This window comes from Bos grunniens, chromosome 10, assembly GCF_055505025.1.
Source record: "Bos grunniens cultivar Pamir isolate PY7600 chromosome 10, Bosgru_T2T1.0, whole genome shotgun sequence".
NCBI classification, from domain to species: Eukaryota; Metazoa; Chordata; class Mammalia; order Artiodactyla; family Bovidae; genus Bos; species Bos grunniens.
The window spans coordinates 41,827,246-41,841,865 of record NC_141174.1 but is presented as its reverse complement, the minus strand read 5'-3'; the positions used below and the strand labels follow the sequence as shown (position 1 = coordinate 41,841,865).

Genomic DNA, 14,620 nt, shown 5'->3' with positions numbered 1-14,620 from the left:
AGCCCACCGCACCCTAAAAACTCATTTATTAAAACAGAAAGGGGGAATATGGAAGAGGAGATACACTTCTTATCCTATGAACCCTCAATTATTATTATCTTTAACTCTTTATTCCCTAAATTTTTTAAACTTAACAAAAAATAATTCTGATACTCGTGCAGATAGACATTTTGCAGAAGACAAAAACAGCAAATTAGAAATCAATACACCAATATGGTATAAGCAATTTAATCAGTGGCTGCGAGGAATCTTACGACTCCTAGGCAAGGATTATGGTCTTGTCATTGCAGATGGAGAGGAAATCTGGGTTCCCCTTCACCATGTACGTTACCGAGAGGGACCCCAAGACCGGACTCCCTCGGGAAGTGACGAAGTTGACGTGAAGGGTCTCGTCAACGACCCTGGAGGAGCCAGTGAGGAAACACCATTGTCTGAATCCTTACCTGACATGGGTTCAAGTGAAAAACATGACTCGTCAGGCTGAGCAGACACTGAAGAGTACTGGAACTCCTATGACTCCGGATAAGCTGTTTCTGGCAATGTTAGCTGTTCTTTCCTGTTCCTCTGGGGTAAGTGCAGAATATGTTTATTGGGCATACATACCCAACTCACCACTTCTTTCCATAGTGGATTGGGTAGATAAAGCCCCTATGATCTTTACTAATGATAGCATGCATTTTCCAAGTCCCTGGTCCATAAAGCGACCAATTCATGAAGAAGATGAAGGAAAGCCAATCAACATTCCCGTGGGATTCAAAACCTTGCCTATCTGTTTCGGATCTCATCCCCTTTGCATGACTATCTTCCCACAGTGGTGGGCATACTCTGCCAACAATGGGACTGCTTTGCGTCTGGGAATGTTTGCTACCGCATCTTTCTTACTTAATGGCTCCAAGCGACATTATCCAAGCCAGATAGCCAACTATTTGAACTCCCTTTTTCAACCAGAGGAACCTTCATGTCATACTGTATCTTGGAGAAGAAAACAGGAGATACAACCGTTACATTGGTCTGATTGTCGAGGCCAATTTGGGAAAGTTTCTATAATTCAGCAAAATCATAATAATCATACATTTAAATTTGTTGACTGGGGACCTCACGGGTCGTTTGTAAACTGTTCTGAAGAGCAGGAGGAACATCATAATTGCTCCTGGTTTAATAAATCAAGCATTGGAGGCTTTCATAAATCTAAGACAAGTTTCTGGACTGATAAGGACATATTGCTGAATTGGTATAATGGGGGCTTATCGCCCCCACGTCCCAGGATTGTCGTCCCCATTGTGGGGCCAGAGCAATGGCACATTTGGAAAATTCCAGCAGCCTTAGAGCACTTCGCTAGTGTTTATGGGACTGTGGGTGTGTTTCGTCCTTCTAATTATACCTTCCTATACAGTAGTACTGGCTATATTCAATCGTGTGTTCACCTTCCATACTTGTTTATTGTAGGGCATTTTGATGTTGACTTATCGGCCAAGATTGTCAATTGTACTGCATGTGCATTGTATACCTGCTTTAATCACACCATTTCATATCACAATGCTAGCATTGCACTAATTAAACAAAGATCTGAGTTATGGCTTCCCGTAAGCTTAACTGAACCTTGGACTGATTCTGTATTTCTTTCTGTATTGTTGAAAACTGGACGGACTTAGGTGATCTAAGTGCATCATTGGGTGGATTATTGCAGGCATCTTAAGCCTTATTTCTCTTGTGACTGTAGGAACTTTGTCTGATATGGCTTTACATAATTCTATACAAAATTATGATTTTATCACTGCTTGGCACAAAGACTCTCATGATCTTTGGACTCAACAAGCTCAAATAGATCAGCAATTACAAACACGAATTAATGAGTTACAAACTGTGGTTATCCACTTAGGAGATCAAGTGCAGCAACTGACTTTCCAAACACGTATACGTTGTCACTGGAATTTTACTTCTTTTTGTCTGACTAACATGCCCTACAATAGCACTGAATATCCTTGGGATAAAGTTAAAGTGCATTTGCAGGATCTCACAGATAACTCAAGTTTAGACATCAATCTGTTGAAACAACAAATTGCTAATTTTCAAGTTAAGGTACCTAAGGAATTGTACAGCACTCAATTTTATGATACTTTAACTAAAACCCTATCATCTCTAGACCCTAGAGCTTGGTTTTCAGGAAGCAACATTTTTATATATGTATTAATCACCCTGCTTTTTCTGTCATTGCTTATAGGATATAGATGTCTCTACTCAAGACTCCATGCCTCCCACAACGGAGTCTAACTAGCAACTGCCGTGCTTAAATTAAAAACAAAAGGAGGCTATGTTGGGAAGCGCAGTACAAAATAGCTGGTTGGAGGAAGTCCTTGGGAAAATGGCGAAGGGCCAGAAGTACCCCGGCTTTGTGTGCTGCGGGCAGAAAAACATCTCCTGCCTTTGGTTATGCCCGGCGCCAAGATTTAATAATAAATATTAAGGATGTTGCTTGAGAAAACGGGTTATGGGATAAGCACATGGGTCACTTAGAGCGCGCTGTCCTTGAAATATTTTTACTGATTAGGTGTTAACCCTGTATGCACTCTGCTGGCTGTATACTCTAAGCTCTTTGTTCCTGCTTCTATAAAAAGGCTTGACTGCAGAACTAAACTTGTCAGTCCTTGCAAGAGACTGTCTGAGTGTCATTCTTTCAGGTTCGTCACTTCCAAGTCCCAGGGAGAAAATCCCCAACAATGACAGTTCTTACAAAATACCTTTTAGTATTTAACTAAAATGATTTAAATGCATTTTTACTGAGATCAATGTGATAATTCATATTAATAGATTTTTAAATATTAATCTACCTTTGAGTTCCTGAAGTACACTGTTCCACGACCATGGGATTTCATATGTGTATGTAGTATTCTTATTTGCTAATGTTTTATTTCATATTTTTGGATTTATTTTCATAAATGATATTGATCTCCAGTTTTTTTTAACATGTTATTATCAGCTTTATGCCAGCTTTATAAAATGAATTAAAGTCTTTCCTACTTTCTCTATACCAGGCCAGTATTATAGCATAAAAATTCTCTGTTCCTCAAGTATTTCAAAGAACTTGCTGTTGAAACACAAAGGATCTCATATAAATTTTGGAAGTAGCCACCCCAAAGGGTGGAAAAGCTACTCCAAAGGGTGGAAAAGCCACCCTTTCAGTGGCTTTTCATGTTTATCCAGATTTTCTCCTTAGTCAGCTTTCATGGCTGGTGGAGTGAATCAAAGGACACAATTAATGGCCTGCTTGTATTTGTGTTCTTTGCAGTGTGGCTTTGTAGCTCTTCCCATAAAAATGTGAATTCCCTTTCTCTGTGCCTTAAATCTTGACTGACCTTATAACTTGCTTTGGCTATTAAAGTCTGATATAAATGACAATGTGTCATGTCTGAGCTTGGACCATAAGTATTTAATTTGTTTAATTCTGCTCTTGCAACCCTGCCATCTTTATTTGAATAAACCCAAACTAGCCTGCTGGATAATGGCAGAACACATGCAGGAAACTGCATGGGTCTCGATCCCATCCAAGACCATCCTAGACCAGCCTGTAGCCAGTCATCCACTGAGCACAGATGGTGCAAGATCCCAGGTAAGATTAGCAGAGCTGTCCTATCAGTCTGCAGCTGACTGCAAACTAATAATAGAGCCCAACAAAATCAGAAGAACCATACAGTTGACACACAGATGTATGCAGCTTTACTTAACTAATAGTTATATTTCCTTAGAAAATTATCTTTTATGAGGATATTTTAGAATTTATTACAGTAGTTTAAGATGGCATTCTTTTATGAATTTTCTGTATTTCCTTCATATCAATAGTAATTTGTTATTGTTATTCAGTCGCTCAGTCATGTCTGACTCTTTGTGACTCCATGGATTGCAGCACACCAGCCCTCTCTGTCCCTCACCATCTCCCAGAGTTTGCCCAAGTTCATGTGCATTGAATTGGTGATGCCATCCAGCCGTCTCATCCTCTGTTGCCCCCTTCTCCTTTTGCTTTTCTAGCATCAAAGTCTTTTCCAGTGTGTTGGCTGTCAGATGGCCAAATATTAGAGCTTCAGCTTTGGCATCAGTCTTTCCAATGAGTATTTAGGGTTTATTTCCTTTAGGATTGACTGGTTTGATCCCCTTGCCATCCAAGGGACTCTCAAGAGTCTTCTCCAGCACCACATTTCGAAGGCATCAATTCTTCAGTGCTCTGCCTTCTTTATAGTTCAGCTCTCACGTCTGTACATGACTACTAGAAAGATCATAGTTTTGACTATACGGACCTTTGTTGGCAAAGTGATGTCTTTCCTTTTAATATGCTGTCTAGGTTTGTCATCGGAGAAGGCAGTGGCACCCCACTCCAGTACTCTTGCCTGGGAAATCCCATGGATGGAGGAGCCTGGAAGGCTGCAGTCCATGGGGTCGCTGAGGGTCAGACACAACTGAGTGACTTCCCTTTCACTTTTCACTTTCATGCATTGGAGAAGAAAATGGCAACCCACTCCAGTGTTCTTGCCTAGAGAATCCCAGGGATGGGGGAGCCTGGTGGACTGCCATCTATGGGGTTGCACTGAGTCGGACACAGCTGAAGTAACTTAGCAGTAGGTTTGTCATAGCTTTCCTTCCAAGAAGCAATTGCCTTCTAATTTCATGGCTGCAGTCACCATCTGCAATGATTTTAGAGTCCAAGAAGAAGAAATCTGTCACTACTTCCACCTCCCCACCCCCCCAATTCTATTGCCATTGCAGTAATGGGACCAGATGCCGTGATCTTAGTCTTTTTAATACTGAGTTTTAAGCCGGCTTTTTTCACTCTACTCTTTCACCCTCATCAAGAGGCTCTTTAGATTGTCTTCGCTTTCTGCCATTTAGAGTGGTGCGTGCTAAGTCGCTTCAGTTGTGTCCAACTCTTTGTGACCTTATGTACTGTTTGTAGCCTGCCAGGCTCCTCTATCCATGGGAATTCTCCAGGCAAGAATACTAGAGTGGGCTGCTATGCCCTTTTCCAGGAGATTTTCCCTACCCAGGGATCGAACCTGTGGCTCCTGCATTGCAGGTGGATTCTTTACCACTGAGGCACCAGGGAAGCCCTCATTAGAGTGGTATTATCTGCATATGTGAGGTTGTTATTTCTCCCGGCAGTCTTGATTCCAGCTTGTAACTCATCCAGCCCAGCATTTTGCATGATGTACTCTGCATATAAGTTAAATAAACAAGGTGACTGTATACAGCCTTGTTGTACTTTTTTTGGTAGTAATACCTTCTCTTTAAGTCTTAACGTTTTTACTTTTATGTGTAACTGTTTAGTTTTGCAAAAGTTTTGTTTATTTTGTCTTTTCAAATAATAAGCTTCTAAATATCTTAACTGTAATATGTTCTAGTATATTATTCTCATTCTCATATTTCCTTTTGTGTACTTTCATATAATTTATTTTGTTGCTATTTTTTCTAGATTTTTGGGTTAAATTCTGACTTCAATTCTGTTATTTCTTGTTTAATGGAAATGTATTAAGACTATGAATTTTCCTCTCAATTCAGCTTTGGCAGAATATCATGTTTTAAGATACAACATTGTTGTTCTAGTTATGTTTATATCTAATTATATCTAACTTAGTCATTTTTATTTCTTTTTTTCTCTAGAAAATTATATATAAAATAAATGTTTAGTTTTAGTTTTAGTCTTTGAAGTTTTCTATTTATCCATTAGTTATAAACTCCTAATTTTATGGCACTCTGATCAGAAAATAGCAGAAAATGCAATTTCATTACAATTTTGAGAACTTGAGATTTTTTTTTGTGTGTGTGGCTTGGGATAGTATTACTTTCTGAAAAGAAACCACTCAATTTTTAAACAAGTAGACCTCTTGATTTGGCTTATTAGTAAGATGTGAGACTCTTTATAGCTTAGGTGTTCAGTAATACATTGGATAGTTAATGTAATTTATAGAAGAGAATTATAACACAAACAAGAAGGAGGTAATAGGAAATTTGCATAAGGAGTGTTGATGGAATTGCCAGGATAAGCAGAAAGGTTATCCTTGGTTAGCCTTGGTCTTGGTTGATAAAATTGCTTTATTGTTTTAATTTAAAGAAGAAAGTGAGAGTAGGTTACTTTTTCTCTTTGGGACCTTTCTGTAGAGAGCAGACTCAAGATTGTGTAAATCAAAACATCCTGAATGTTATTCCACCCCCTTCCCCAATCCTACCTCCACTCATCCTAGTCCCTGTGTGCATGCTAAGTTGCTTCAGACATGTCTGACTCTTTGACTCCCTAAGGATTGTAGCCTGGCAGGCTTCCCTGTCCATGGGATTCTCCACGCAGGAGTACTGGAGTGGGTTGCCATGCTCTCTGCCAGAATCTTTCCATCACAGGGATCAAACCCGCATCTCTTATGTCTCCTGCATTGGAAGGTGGGTTCTTTACCACTGATATCACCTGGGAAACCCCTATCCTAGTCCACGGGAATGTAATTTTTATCACTTGGGTGAAAAGAGCAATTTTGCCAATAGCTACCAATAGGTGTAGCTTTCATGGTGTGGATCTGCATGTAAGTTCTGTCACCTAGCCTGATCTGGGGAGAAAGCAATGGGATTCCCCACCTGGGCAGCTAACTGGGAAGACAGTTCATAATGTGAACAGCCAGGCAGTAATGATCTAGAATGGTTAAATACAAGTAACCCACCAACCCTTGGAAATGATTTTTTTTTTTTTGCCAGCAATAAACAAGATATCCATGACTACATTCAAACTACTGAGTTCTATTCAAGTTATATTCTTAATATATACTGATATGATCCCAATTGATAACTTCACTGCTATTCACATCTTTGTCAATGAAAGATGGATATAAATGATCAGAAAATAAAAAAGAACTTCAGCTCTTTTCACTATTAAAAATACAATTACTTTCTTCTTTTTATCTCTGACATTTAAAAATACAATTCTATCCAATTTTGTTAGTTTTTAATCTCAGTGGATAGGAGAAGAGAAGGGGAATGATTATGGTTTGTTAATGAGCCAGAGCAAACCACCCCTTGTCAAATGGATGATTTGAAGGAGGAATAGTAGTAAATCTTGACTAGATTCTGAAGTAGATAAACAGAGTAAAATCACTCAGTCTCTTTTTTAGGGGAAAAAAAATGCTTCTTCTCATATCAGGAAGGAAACCACCAGGGGGCCTAGTGGTGTACAGGCATGTAAGTTATCACTATCTTTCTACCGTATCTTGAGTTGCCAAGAGCCGTTAGCAACTGCAGATGTCAGATTGTTTGTCTTCTTTTTTCTAGATCGATGTTTATGAAAAAGAAAAATTCCAACACATTTAAATGAAATTCTGTATTTGAGGTTGAAAATCTAAAGTCCAAAAGACTGAATCTAGGCCTTTGCTTAACAATTATTCTGTAAACGAGGACAATTCTGAAAACAAGTCTATTTTAGTTACAAGTTCAACTTCAATAGCATTGTTAGTGGGGGTGAATATTTATGGGTAAGCAGTAACTTGTGAATTTTGTTGCTGATTATATCTGTCAGTGGTTGGTACAAGTTATAGAAATCATCCTATAGAGGACGCTGTCCTCCATGTACCTCCTAAGTCCTTGTTTAATATTTCTGTGTATTATTCTCCCAGCTTCTATTGGCCTTTGCTTTTTAACACCCAGACCTCCCTGGAGGACTGATCTCATGATCCTGGAGTCACTTTATCTGCATGCACAGGGCGTCTCCCCGCTGCACCCACAGTGTGGCCCATGGCCAGTGACAGATGGTGTGAGGATATGAAAGCCCAGTTAGCTGTCTTGGCTCAACTTAGGCCAACCTCTGAGGTACAATTTATCACCAGAGCACTTCTGTGGGATCTGGCTGAGACTGGAACTATATACCTGAAATTGTACCCTCACTTCGCTTCTACTCTTTCCCAGCCCCACTCCCCCTCCACCCTTAAAGTTTTCTCCTAGAAGCGCTTCATTAATAAATTACTTGTATACAAATCCTCACCTCAGACCTGCTTCTGGGAAACCTGACCTAAGGCAAGCTCAAGTATTTTAAGAAGAAAGGAATTTATTACAGGGAAGTAGATGTTTTCAAAGTCACTGAAAGAGAGCAGAAATCAGAAGCTATTGTTAAGTTTAAGAATATACTTGCCATGGTCATAATCCAAGGGAAACTGCTGCCACCGTGGGTACAACTACTCAATGGCCAAAGCTGGTGACTAGACATCAGAATGCTGTGCCTGGCTACTCTCATGTAGATGCCATGTCTTTAAGACATTGCTTCCAGTTGGAGCTATCTAAAATCTAGAGCATGTTGGGCCTGACTCAATTCCAGCTTCCTACTTATGATACTGCATCTGCCTATTTTAAATGTAGAACCTAGCTGCAAGGGAGTCTGGGAATTGTAGTTTTTACTTCCTAGTGTCGACAGTACAGAAAGACACCCTAAAAGTAAGTAGAAGCAGAAACTAGTGGCTAAATGATCCTAATCACAGCGCTAGGGGTGACAAGAAATGAATTGACATGCATTAACTTCAGAGACCCTGTGTGTAATGTTTTTTGTCTGGGACATATGTCTGTTACTCTCACTCCCTACTGTCTGTAGCCCAGAGTTGGCTAGTTTAGTGTTTGTTTTAGATCAGAGTTTTTCAAACTTTAGTTTATCAGTAATTAAAGGATCATAAAATTAATGTAGTAGGTATTTTTTAGCAAAAAAATTACAGAATTGAATGAAATTGGACAGAAAAATTGTATTGTTTCATGAGATATCTGTTTTAGTTTTATATGAATATATGTGTGTGTTGGGCTGCAGCCTAGATTATATTTCTTAGTACAGGTCATGGTCAAAAGGCTTGAAAAATAGTCCCTTAAGTGTAACTCCCTCAATTCCATGGTATTTTAAGTCAGGGTGTGGTACCTCTCCTGTGTATTGCAGAAAACTATGATTCACTTAATTACATACACACACAAATACAAACACACACACATATTCAATATCTATGCTGCTCATAGACTTCAGCTCCCAGGTGAAAGGTCAGATACTGTGTTTGCTTTGCTTTCTGTTACCTTTGCATGAAGTCTGTCACATAGTAGTTGTTTAAATCTGTTGAATGAATAAAGGAAAAAAGGATTGTTATGGACTTTTGTATCATCTAGCTGCTCTTCAGGTCAGTAAGAAGACTCAAGACTCAGAGAAAGCTTTGAAGAAGTGCATGAGCTAGAAATAAGATTAGTAACAGGAGAACTAAAGCTAAGTGAAAGATATAAGCAGTAAAATAGAGCAAGAGCATTGTGGTTCCTCTCCACAGAGGAGAAATTCTGACCATATCAGCACAGGGTCTCCCCCTCTAGCCTCATTGTAAAAGCTAGTCACCAGCTCCACAGAGCAAGGGAGTAGGAAGCATGTGGAAAACACATTCCAAATGGGTATCTGTAATTTGTTGACTAGAGTTCTCATCTGAGCATGGGTTCCATTACTTTCAATGTTTATGTACTCCCTGTGTGTGTGCTCAGTTGCTTCAGTCAACTCTGACTCTTTGCGACCCCATGGACTGTAGTCCACCAGGCTCCTCTGTCCATGGGATTCTCCAAGCAAAAATACTGGAGTGGGTTGCTGTGCCCTCCTCCAGGGAATCTTCCTGACCCAGTGATTAGACCTGTGTCTCCTGCATTGCAGGTAGATTCTTTACCACTAAGCCACTGGGAAAGCACATGTACTCCCTAGGAAGTCTGAAATCAACAAACTATTAATGGTATGATATGTAGATTCCTGTTAGGTATACCTACCAAACCACAAAGTGAAGATTCTTATGAGTATAGCCAGTAAACAGTTCCTTGCCCCTTGGAGAATTCTGCTGGAGGTGGCTGTGTGCAACTGCTGGGTTACTTAATGGAAAGTATGATGGTGAGTTGAGTCTTACTATAACAATATATTAAAAATAATACATGAGTAAAGCCAGCCTATATTAAAGGTTTATTAATGTGCCAGGGGTTGTGCTAAGAATGTTATGTCATGTAGTTCTTACAACTCAGGAAAGTTTTACCCCTATTTTACAGAACAGAAAATTCAGACTCAGAGAGAGTAACTAACTTGCTCAAAGTGGTAGAGTGAGGGCCTGGTGGTAAGGACTCAAACCCTTGTCTGTCTCACCCCTGCGCTTATGCTCTCAACCACTCTGGCAAAGCAAGTGGTGACTAATTGTTGAATCCCTTCTCTAGCCCTTAAGTATTGCTTTCTGCTGCTTTGTGGCCTGAGATTTATTTTAATTTTTCCTGTGGTTGATGACCCATGACATAAGATTCCACATTCGTATACTATAATTGCAAAAAGCTTATGTGGATGGCCAAGAAAAACTTCCCTTTCAGATTGCAATCATTTGAAAACACTTGCCTTTACTCTCAAAGCTTTTATTTATGGTTGGAATGCGTAAGCATTCCAAGTGATTCTTCCTGTTCATTTATTTAAAAAAAAATTTTGTTAAATACCTACTATGTTCCAGGCAGAATTCTAGACATTGGAGATACTGACCAAGTCCCTGCTCTGACACAGTTTACATTCTCATATAGACATTATTTTACGGGAGGAGATAGACAATTAAATTTAAATTTGATGTATATAATATAAAAGGTGGTTGAGGGAGGAGAAAATAATGGTAGGGAATTAAACAATATAAACTATTAGGTATAAAATAAGCTGCAAGGATATATTATACAAAACAGGAAATATAGCCAATATTTTATAATAACTATAAATGAAGTTGTTGTTGTTTAGTTACTTAAGTCATGTCCAACTTCTTTTGCAACCCCATGGACTGTAGCCTGCCAGGCTCTTCTGTCTGTGGGATTTTCCAGGCAAGGATACTGGAGTGGGTTGCCATTTCCTTCTCCAGGGGATCATCCTGACCCAGGGATTGAACCTGCATCTCTTGCATTGCAGGCAGAATCTTTACCATCTGAGCCACCAGAGAAGCCCACCTACAGAGGAACAAGGGTAAGAATTACAAGACTTCCTGGTAGTCCAGAGGTTAAGACTTTGTACTTCCACTGCAGGGGGTGTGGGTTTGATCCCTGGTCAGGGAAATACTGTATGCCACCTGATGAGGCTTACATAAATAAATAAATTATTACAATAGACTTATCATGTAAGAAGAAAGCAAAGTACTGAAAGTGATGAAAGTGATGAAAGAAGAAAAAAAAAAAAAAACCAACCAACCTGGATTCTATGTCCAGTGAAATTGTCCTTCAAATTGAAGGAAAAATAAGGCTTTTCTCAGGGAAACAAAATTGAGAAAATTCATTGCCAAAAGACCTGTCCTGCAAGAAATATTAAAGGAAGGTCTTTAGGGAGAAGGAAATTTGTATTGTTAGAAACTTGGACTGTGTAAAGTGAGGAGAAGCATCAGAGAAGAAATAAACGACCATATATTAAAATCAGTTATTTTTCTTATTCTTAATTGTTTTGATAGATAGCTGTTTGTTTTAATTAAGGATAATAGCCATGTATTGGGTGATTATGTCATATGGATAGGTGAAGTGAAGGGCACTGCTGTTGTAAGGGACAGGAAGAGTAGGAAGGGACATATTCTGTTGTGAGGTGCCTGTACTATGTGCGAAGTGCAGCAGTGTTATTTGAAGGTAGGCTTCAGTTAATTAAAACTGTCAACCAATCAAATTTCTTTTAAAAGAAGTCTCATTGCTAAGAGAGAAAATGGAATTATATAAAATGTTCAACTCAAATCAGAGAAAGCAAAGGGAAAAACAAGGAACAAATACAGTGAGTAGAAAACAGTTACAAAGATGGTAAATAAGTTTGCGTTATATATCTTTGATTAAAATAAAATGTTTAGGACTTGCACATCCCCTTAAGGGACTGTTTCATTACCTTTCAGAGCTCAGTTCCAAACAGATCAGGTGTGAGGGTACGCACCGCATCTGTGGGACCTGGAGCAACAGTGCCCTCAGTTTGGGCTCCTTTGCCTGCTCTTAGGCCTCTTTTGCCTCCGCTGCCTCCTTTGTGCAATTGACTGGAATGAAACCCAGGAATCTTAGACCAGAGGGAACGCCGTTGACCAGTGTTGGGGAAGAGTTGTCTCTGCCAGAGGGAGACTGTGCTGACTGTTCTGCTCATTTCTCTGCCCCACAGAGCCCTCAGGAAAGATGATTCACTCAGAATTTTCTGATAAACTTATGTAGGTAAAAATGACAATAAACCCTTGGGGAAATAATGAGGCAATTTATATCCTGGAATTCCATGACACCATCGACTTCTGAGAATAATAAGCAAGCTCTGGCTCTCTGCTTCACCCACTGGAATAGTCTTAATTTCCAGGTGTGTTTAATGAAATCTTAGTTTTGCTATAAGGCATGTATCATAAAGGCTTCAAGACTTGATGTTGATCTAATAAGTAATCATTGGATAAATATAGTCAATAGACATAATGTTAAATTTTGGCATTCTTATGGAGTAAGTAAAACGGTTTTTGGCAGGGTAGGGTCTTCAGAAATATACCCATGTTTTTTCCCATCAAGCATATCCTTCCCATGATGTTTTCTATCTCTTCTTCCTCTATTAAAATTCTATTTTTAACCTTTATTTTTACTGTAGAACTAGCATAGGCTCATTTTGTCATATTAAAATGTATGCAAGTGATTCACTGTCATATTTATTTGTCACTGAATTGAGTCTATCTTTCATGCCTTAAATAATATTAACATTTAACTTGATTGTGATAAATGTGCTTTCTAGTACTAAAAAATAATTGCCTAGGGTTATAACATTCCTAAGTGGCAAAAGATCCAGTTCTCACTATTCAGTTTTTCCTAAGGATTCCAAGAATGTCTGTTAGGAAAAAATAGGATCTGTCTTTATTTTCCATACTCAAAAAGTACTGGTCAGTTCATTTGCCTTTTAAAGTCCATCAAGTGGTAATCACTGTAGATTATCACTGTAGATTACTACAACTTCAAGTTCCCAAGAGGACATTTAAAATGTTTCCCATATTTTAATGCATTCAGATGCTTTCATACAATTAGACCAATACTTCTTAAATTGGTGTTCCACGAAGTTAATTGCTTGCCACAAAAGTTTTTTGCTGAAATATTTTTGAGAAATTGTACCAAAATAACTTTAAAAGTATACTACACTAATATAAATTTCTAGAACATGGTATATTGTTAAACATTTGGACAGTGTTTAATAGGACAATTTTTAGAAGTCCCTGCATGATGAGTTTAGCAGTAAACAAGCAGTTTTAGTATTTTTAGTAGACATTTTCAAGAGAAATTATGATGGTATATTAAAATTCAAGGAGTCTGAACTCACAAAAGAGTTAATACCTTAGTAACCTTGTTTGTTTTTGTGCATGAGGCAATCACTAATCCCATAGGGATGGGGCTTGAAGATTAGATGATAACATTGATGATAGAGCCAATGTTACGGCTCATTAGTTCAGTTCAGTTCAGTTCAGTTCAGTGGCTCAGTCATGTCCGACTCTTTGCGACCCCATGAATCGCAGCACGCTAGGCCTCCCTGTCCATCACCAACTCTCGGAGTTCACTCAGACTCACGTCCATCAAGTCGGTGATGCCATCCAGCCATCTCATCCTCTGTCGTCCCCTTCTCCTCCTGCCCCCAATCCCTCCCAGCATCAGAGTCTTTTCCAATGAGTCAACTCTTTGCATGAGGTGGCCAAAGTACTGGAGTTTCAGCTTTAGCATCATTCCTTCCAAAGAAATCCCAGGGCTGATATCCTTCAGAATGGACTGGTTGAATCTCCTTGCAGTCCAAGGGACTCTCAAGAGTCTTTTCCAACACCACAATTCAAAAGCATCAATTCTTCAGTGCTCAGCTTTCTTTATAGTCCAACTCTCACATCCATACATGACCACAGGAAAAACCATAGCCTTGACTAGACGGAACTTTGTTGGCAAAATAATGTCTCTGCTTTTGAATATGCTATCTAGGTTGGTCATAACTTTCCTTCCAAGGAGTAAGCATCTTTTAATTTCATGGCTGCAGTCACCATCTGCAGTGATTTTGGAGCCCCCCAAAATAAAGTCAGCCACTGTTTCCACTGTTTCCCCATCTATTTCCCATGAAGTGATGGGACCAGATGCCATGATCTTCGTTTTCTGAATGTTGAGTTTAAGCCAACTTTTTCACTCTCCACTTTCACTTTCATCAAGAGGCGTTTTAGTTCCTCTTCACTTTCTGCCATAAGGGTGGTGTCATCTGCATATCTCAGGTTATTGATATTTCTCCCGGCAGTCTTAATTCCAGCTTGTGCTTCTTCCAGTCCAGCGTTTCTCATGATGTACTCTGCATATAAGTTAAATAAGCAGGGTGACAATATACAGCCTTGATGTACTCCTTTTCCTATTTGGAACCAGTCTGTTGTTCCATGTCCAGTTCTAATTGTTGCTTCCTGACCTGCATATAGGTTTCTCAAGAGGCAGGTCAGGTGGTCTGGTATTCCCATCTCTTTCAGAATTTTCCACAGTTTATTGTGATCCACACAGTCAAAGGCTTTGGCATAGTCAATAAAGCAGAGATAGATGTTTTTCTGGAACTCTCTTGCTTTTTCCATGATCCAGCAGATGTTGGCAATTTGATCTCTGGTTCCTCTGC

The 14,620-nt window shown here is 39.2% G+C and overlaps 1 protein-coding gene across 1 annotated transcript; it reads left to right on the top strand.

The window, feature by feature from the left end:
- Positions 1 to 336: 336 nt before the first annotated feature.
- Positions 337 to 1,689, top strand: LOC147364402 (endogenous retrovirus group K member 25 Env polyprotein-like). Its single transcript, XM_086320797.1, has one exon. It carries the CDS (start codon positions 468 to 470, stop codon positions 1,650 to 1,652), a length of 1,185 nt encoding a protein of 394 aa, XP_086176923.1. The 5' UTR covers positions 337 to 467; the 3' UTR covers positions 1,653 to 1,689.
- Positions 1,690 to 14,620: the final 12,931 nt, after the last annotated feature.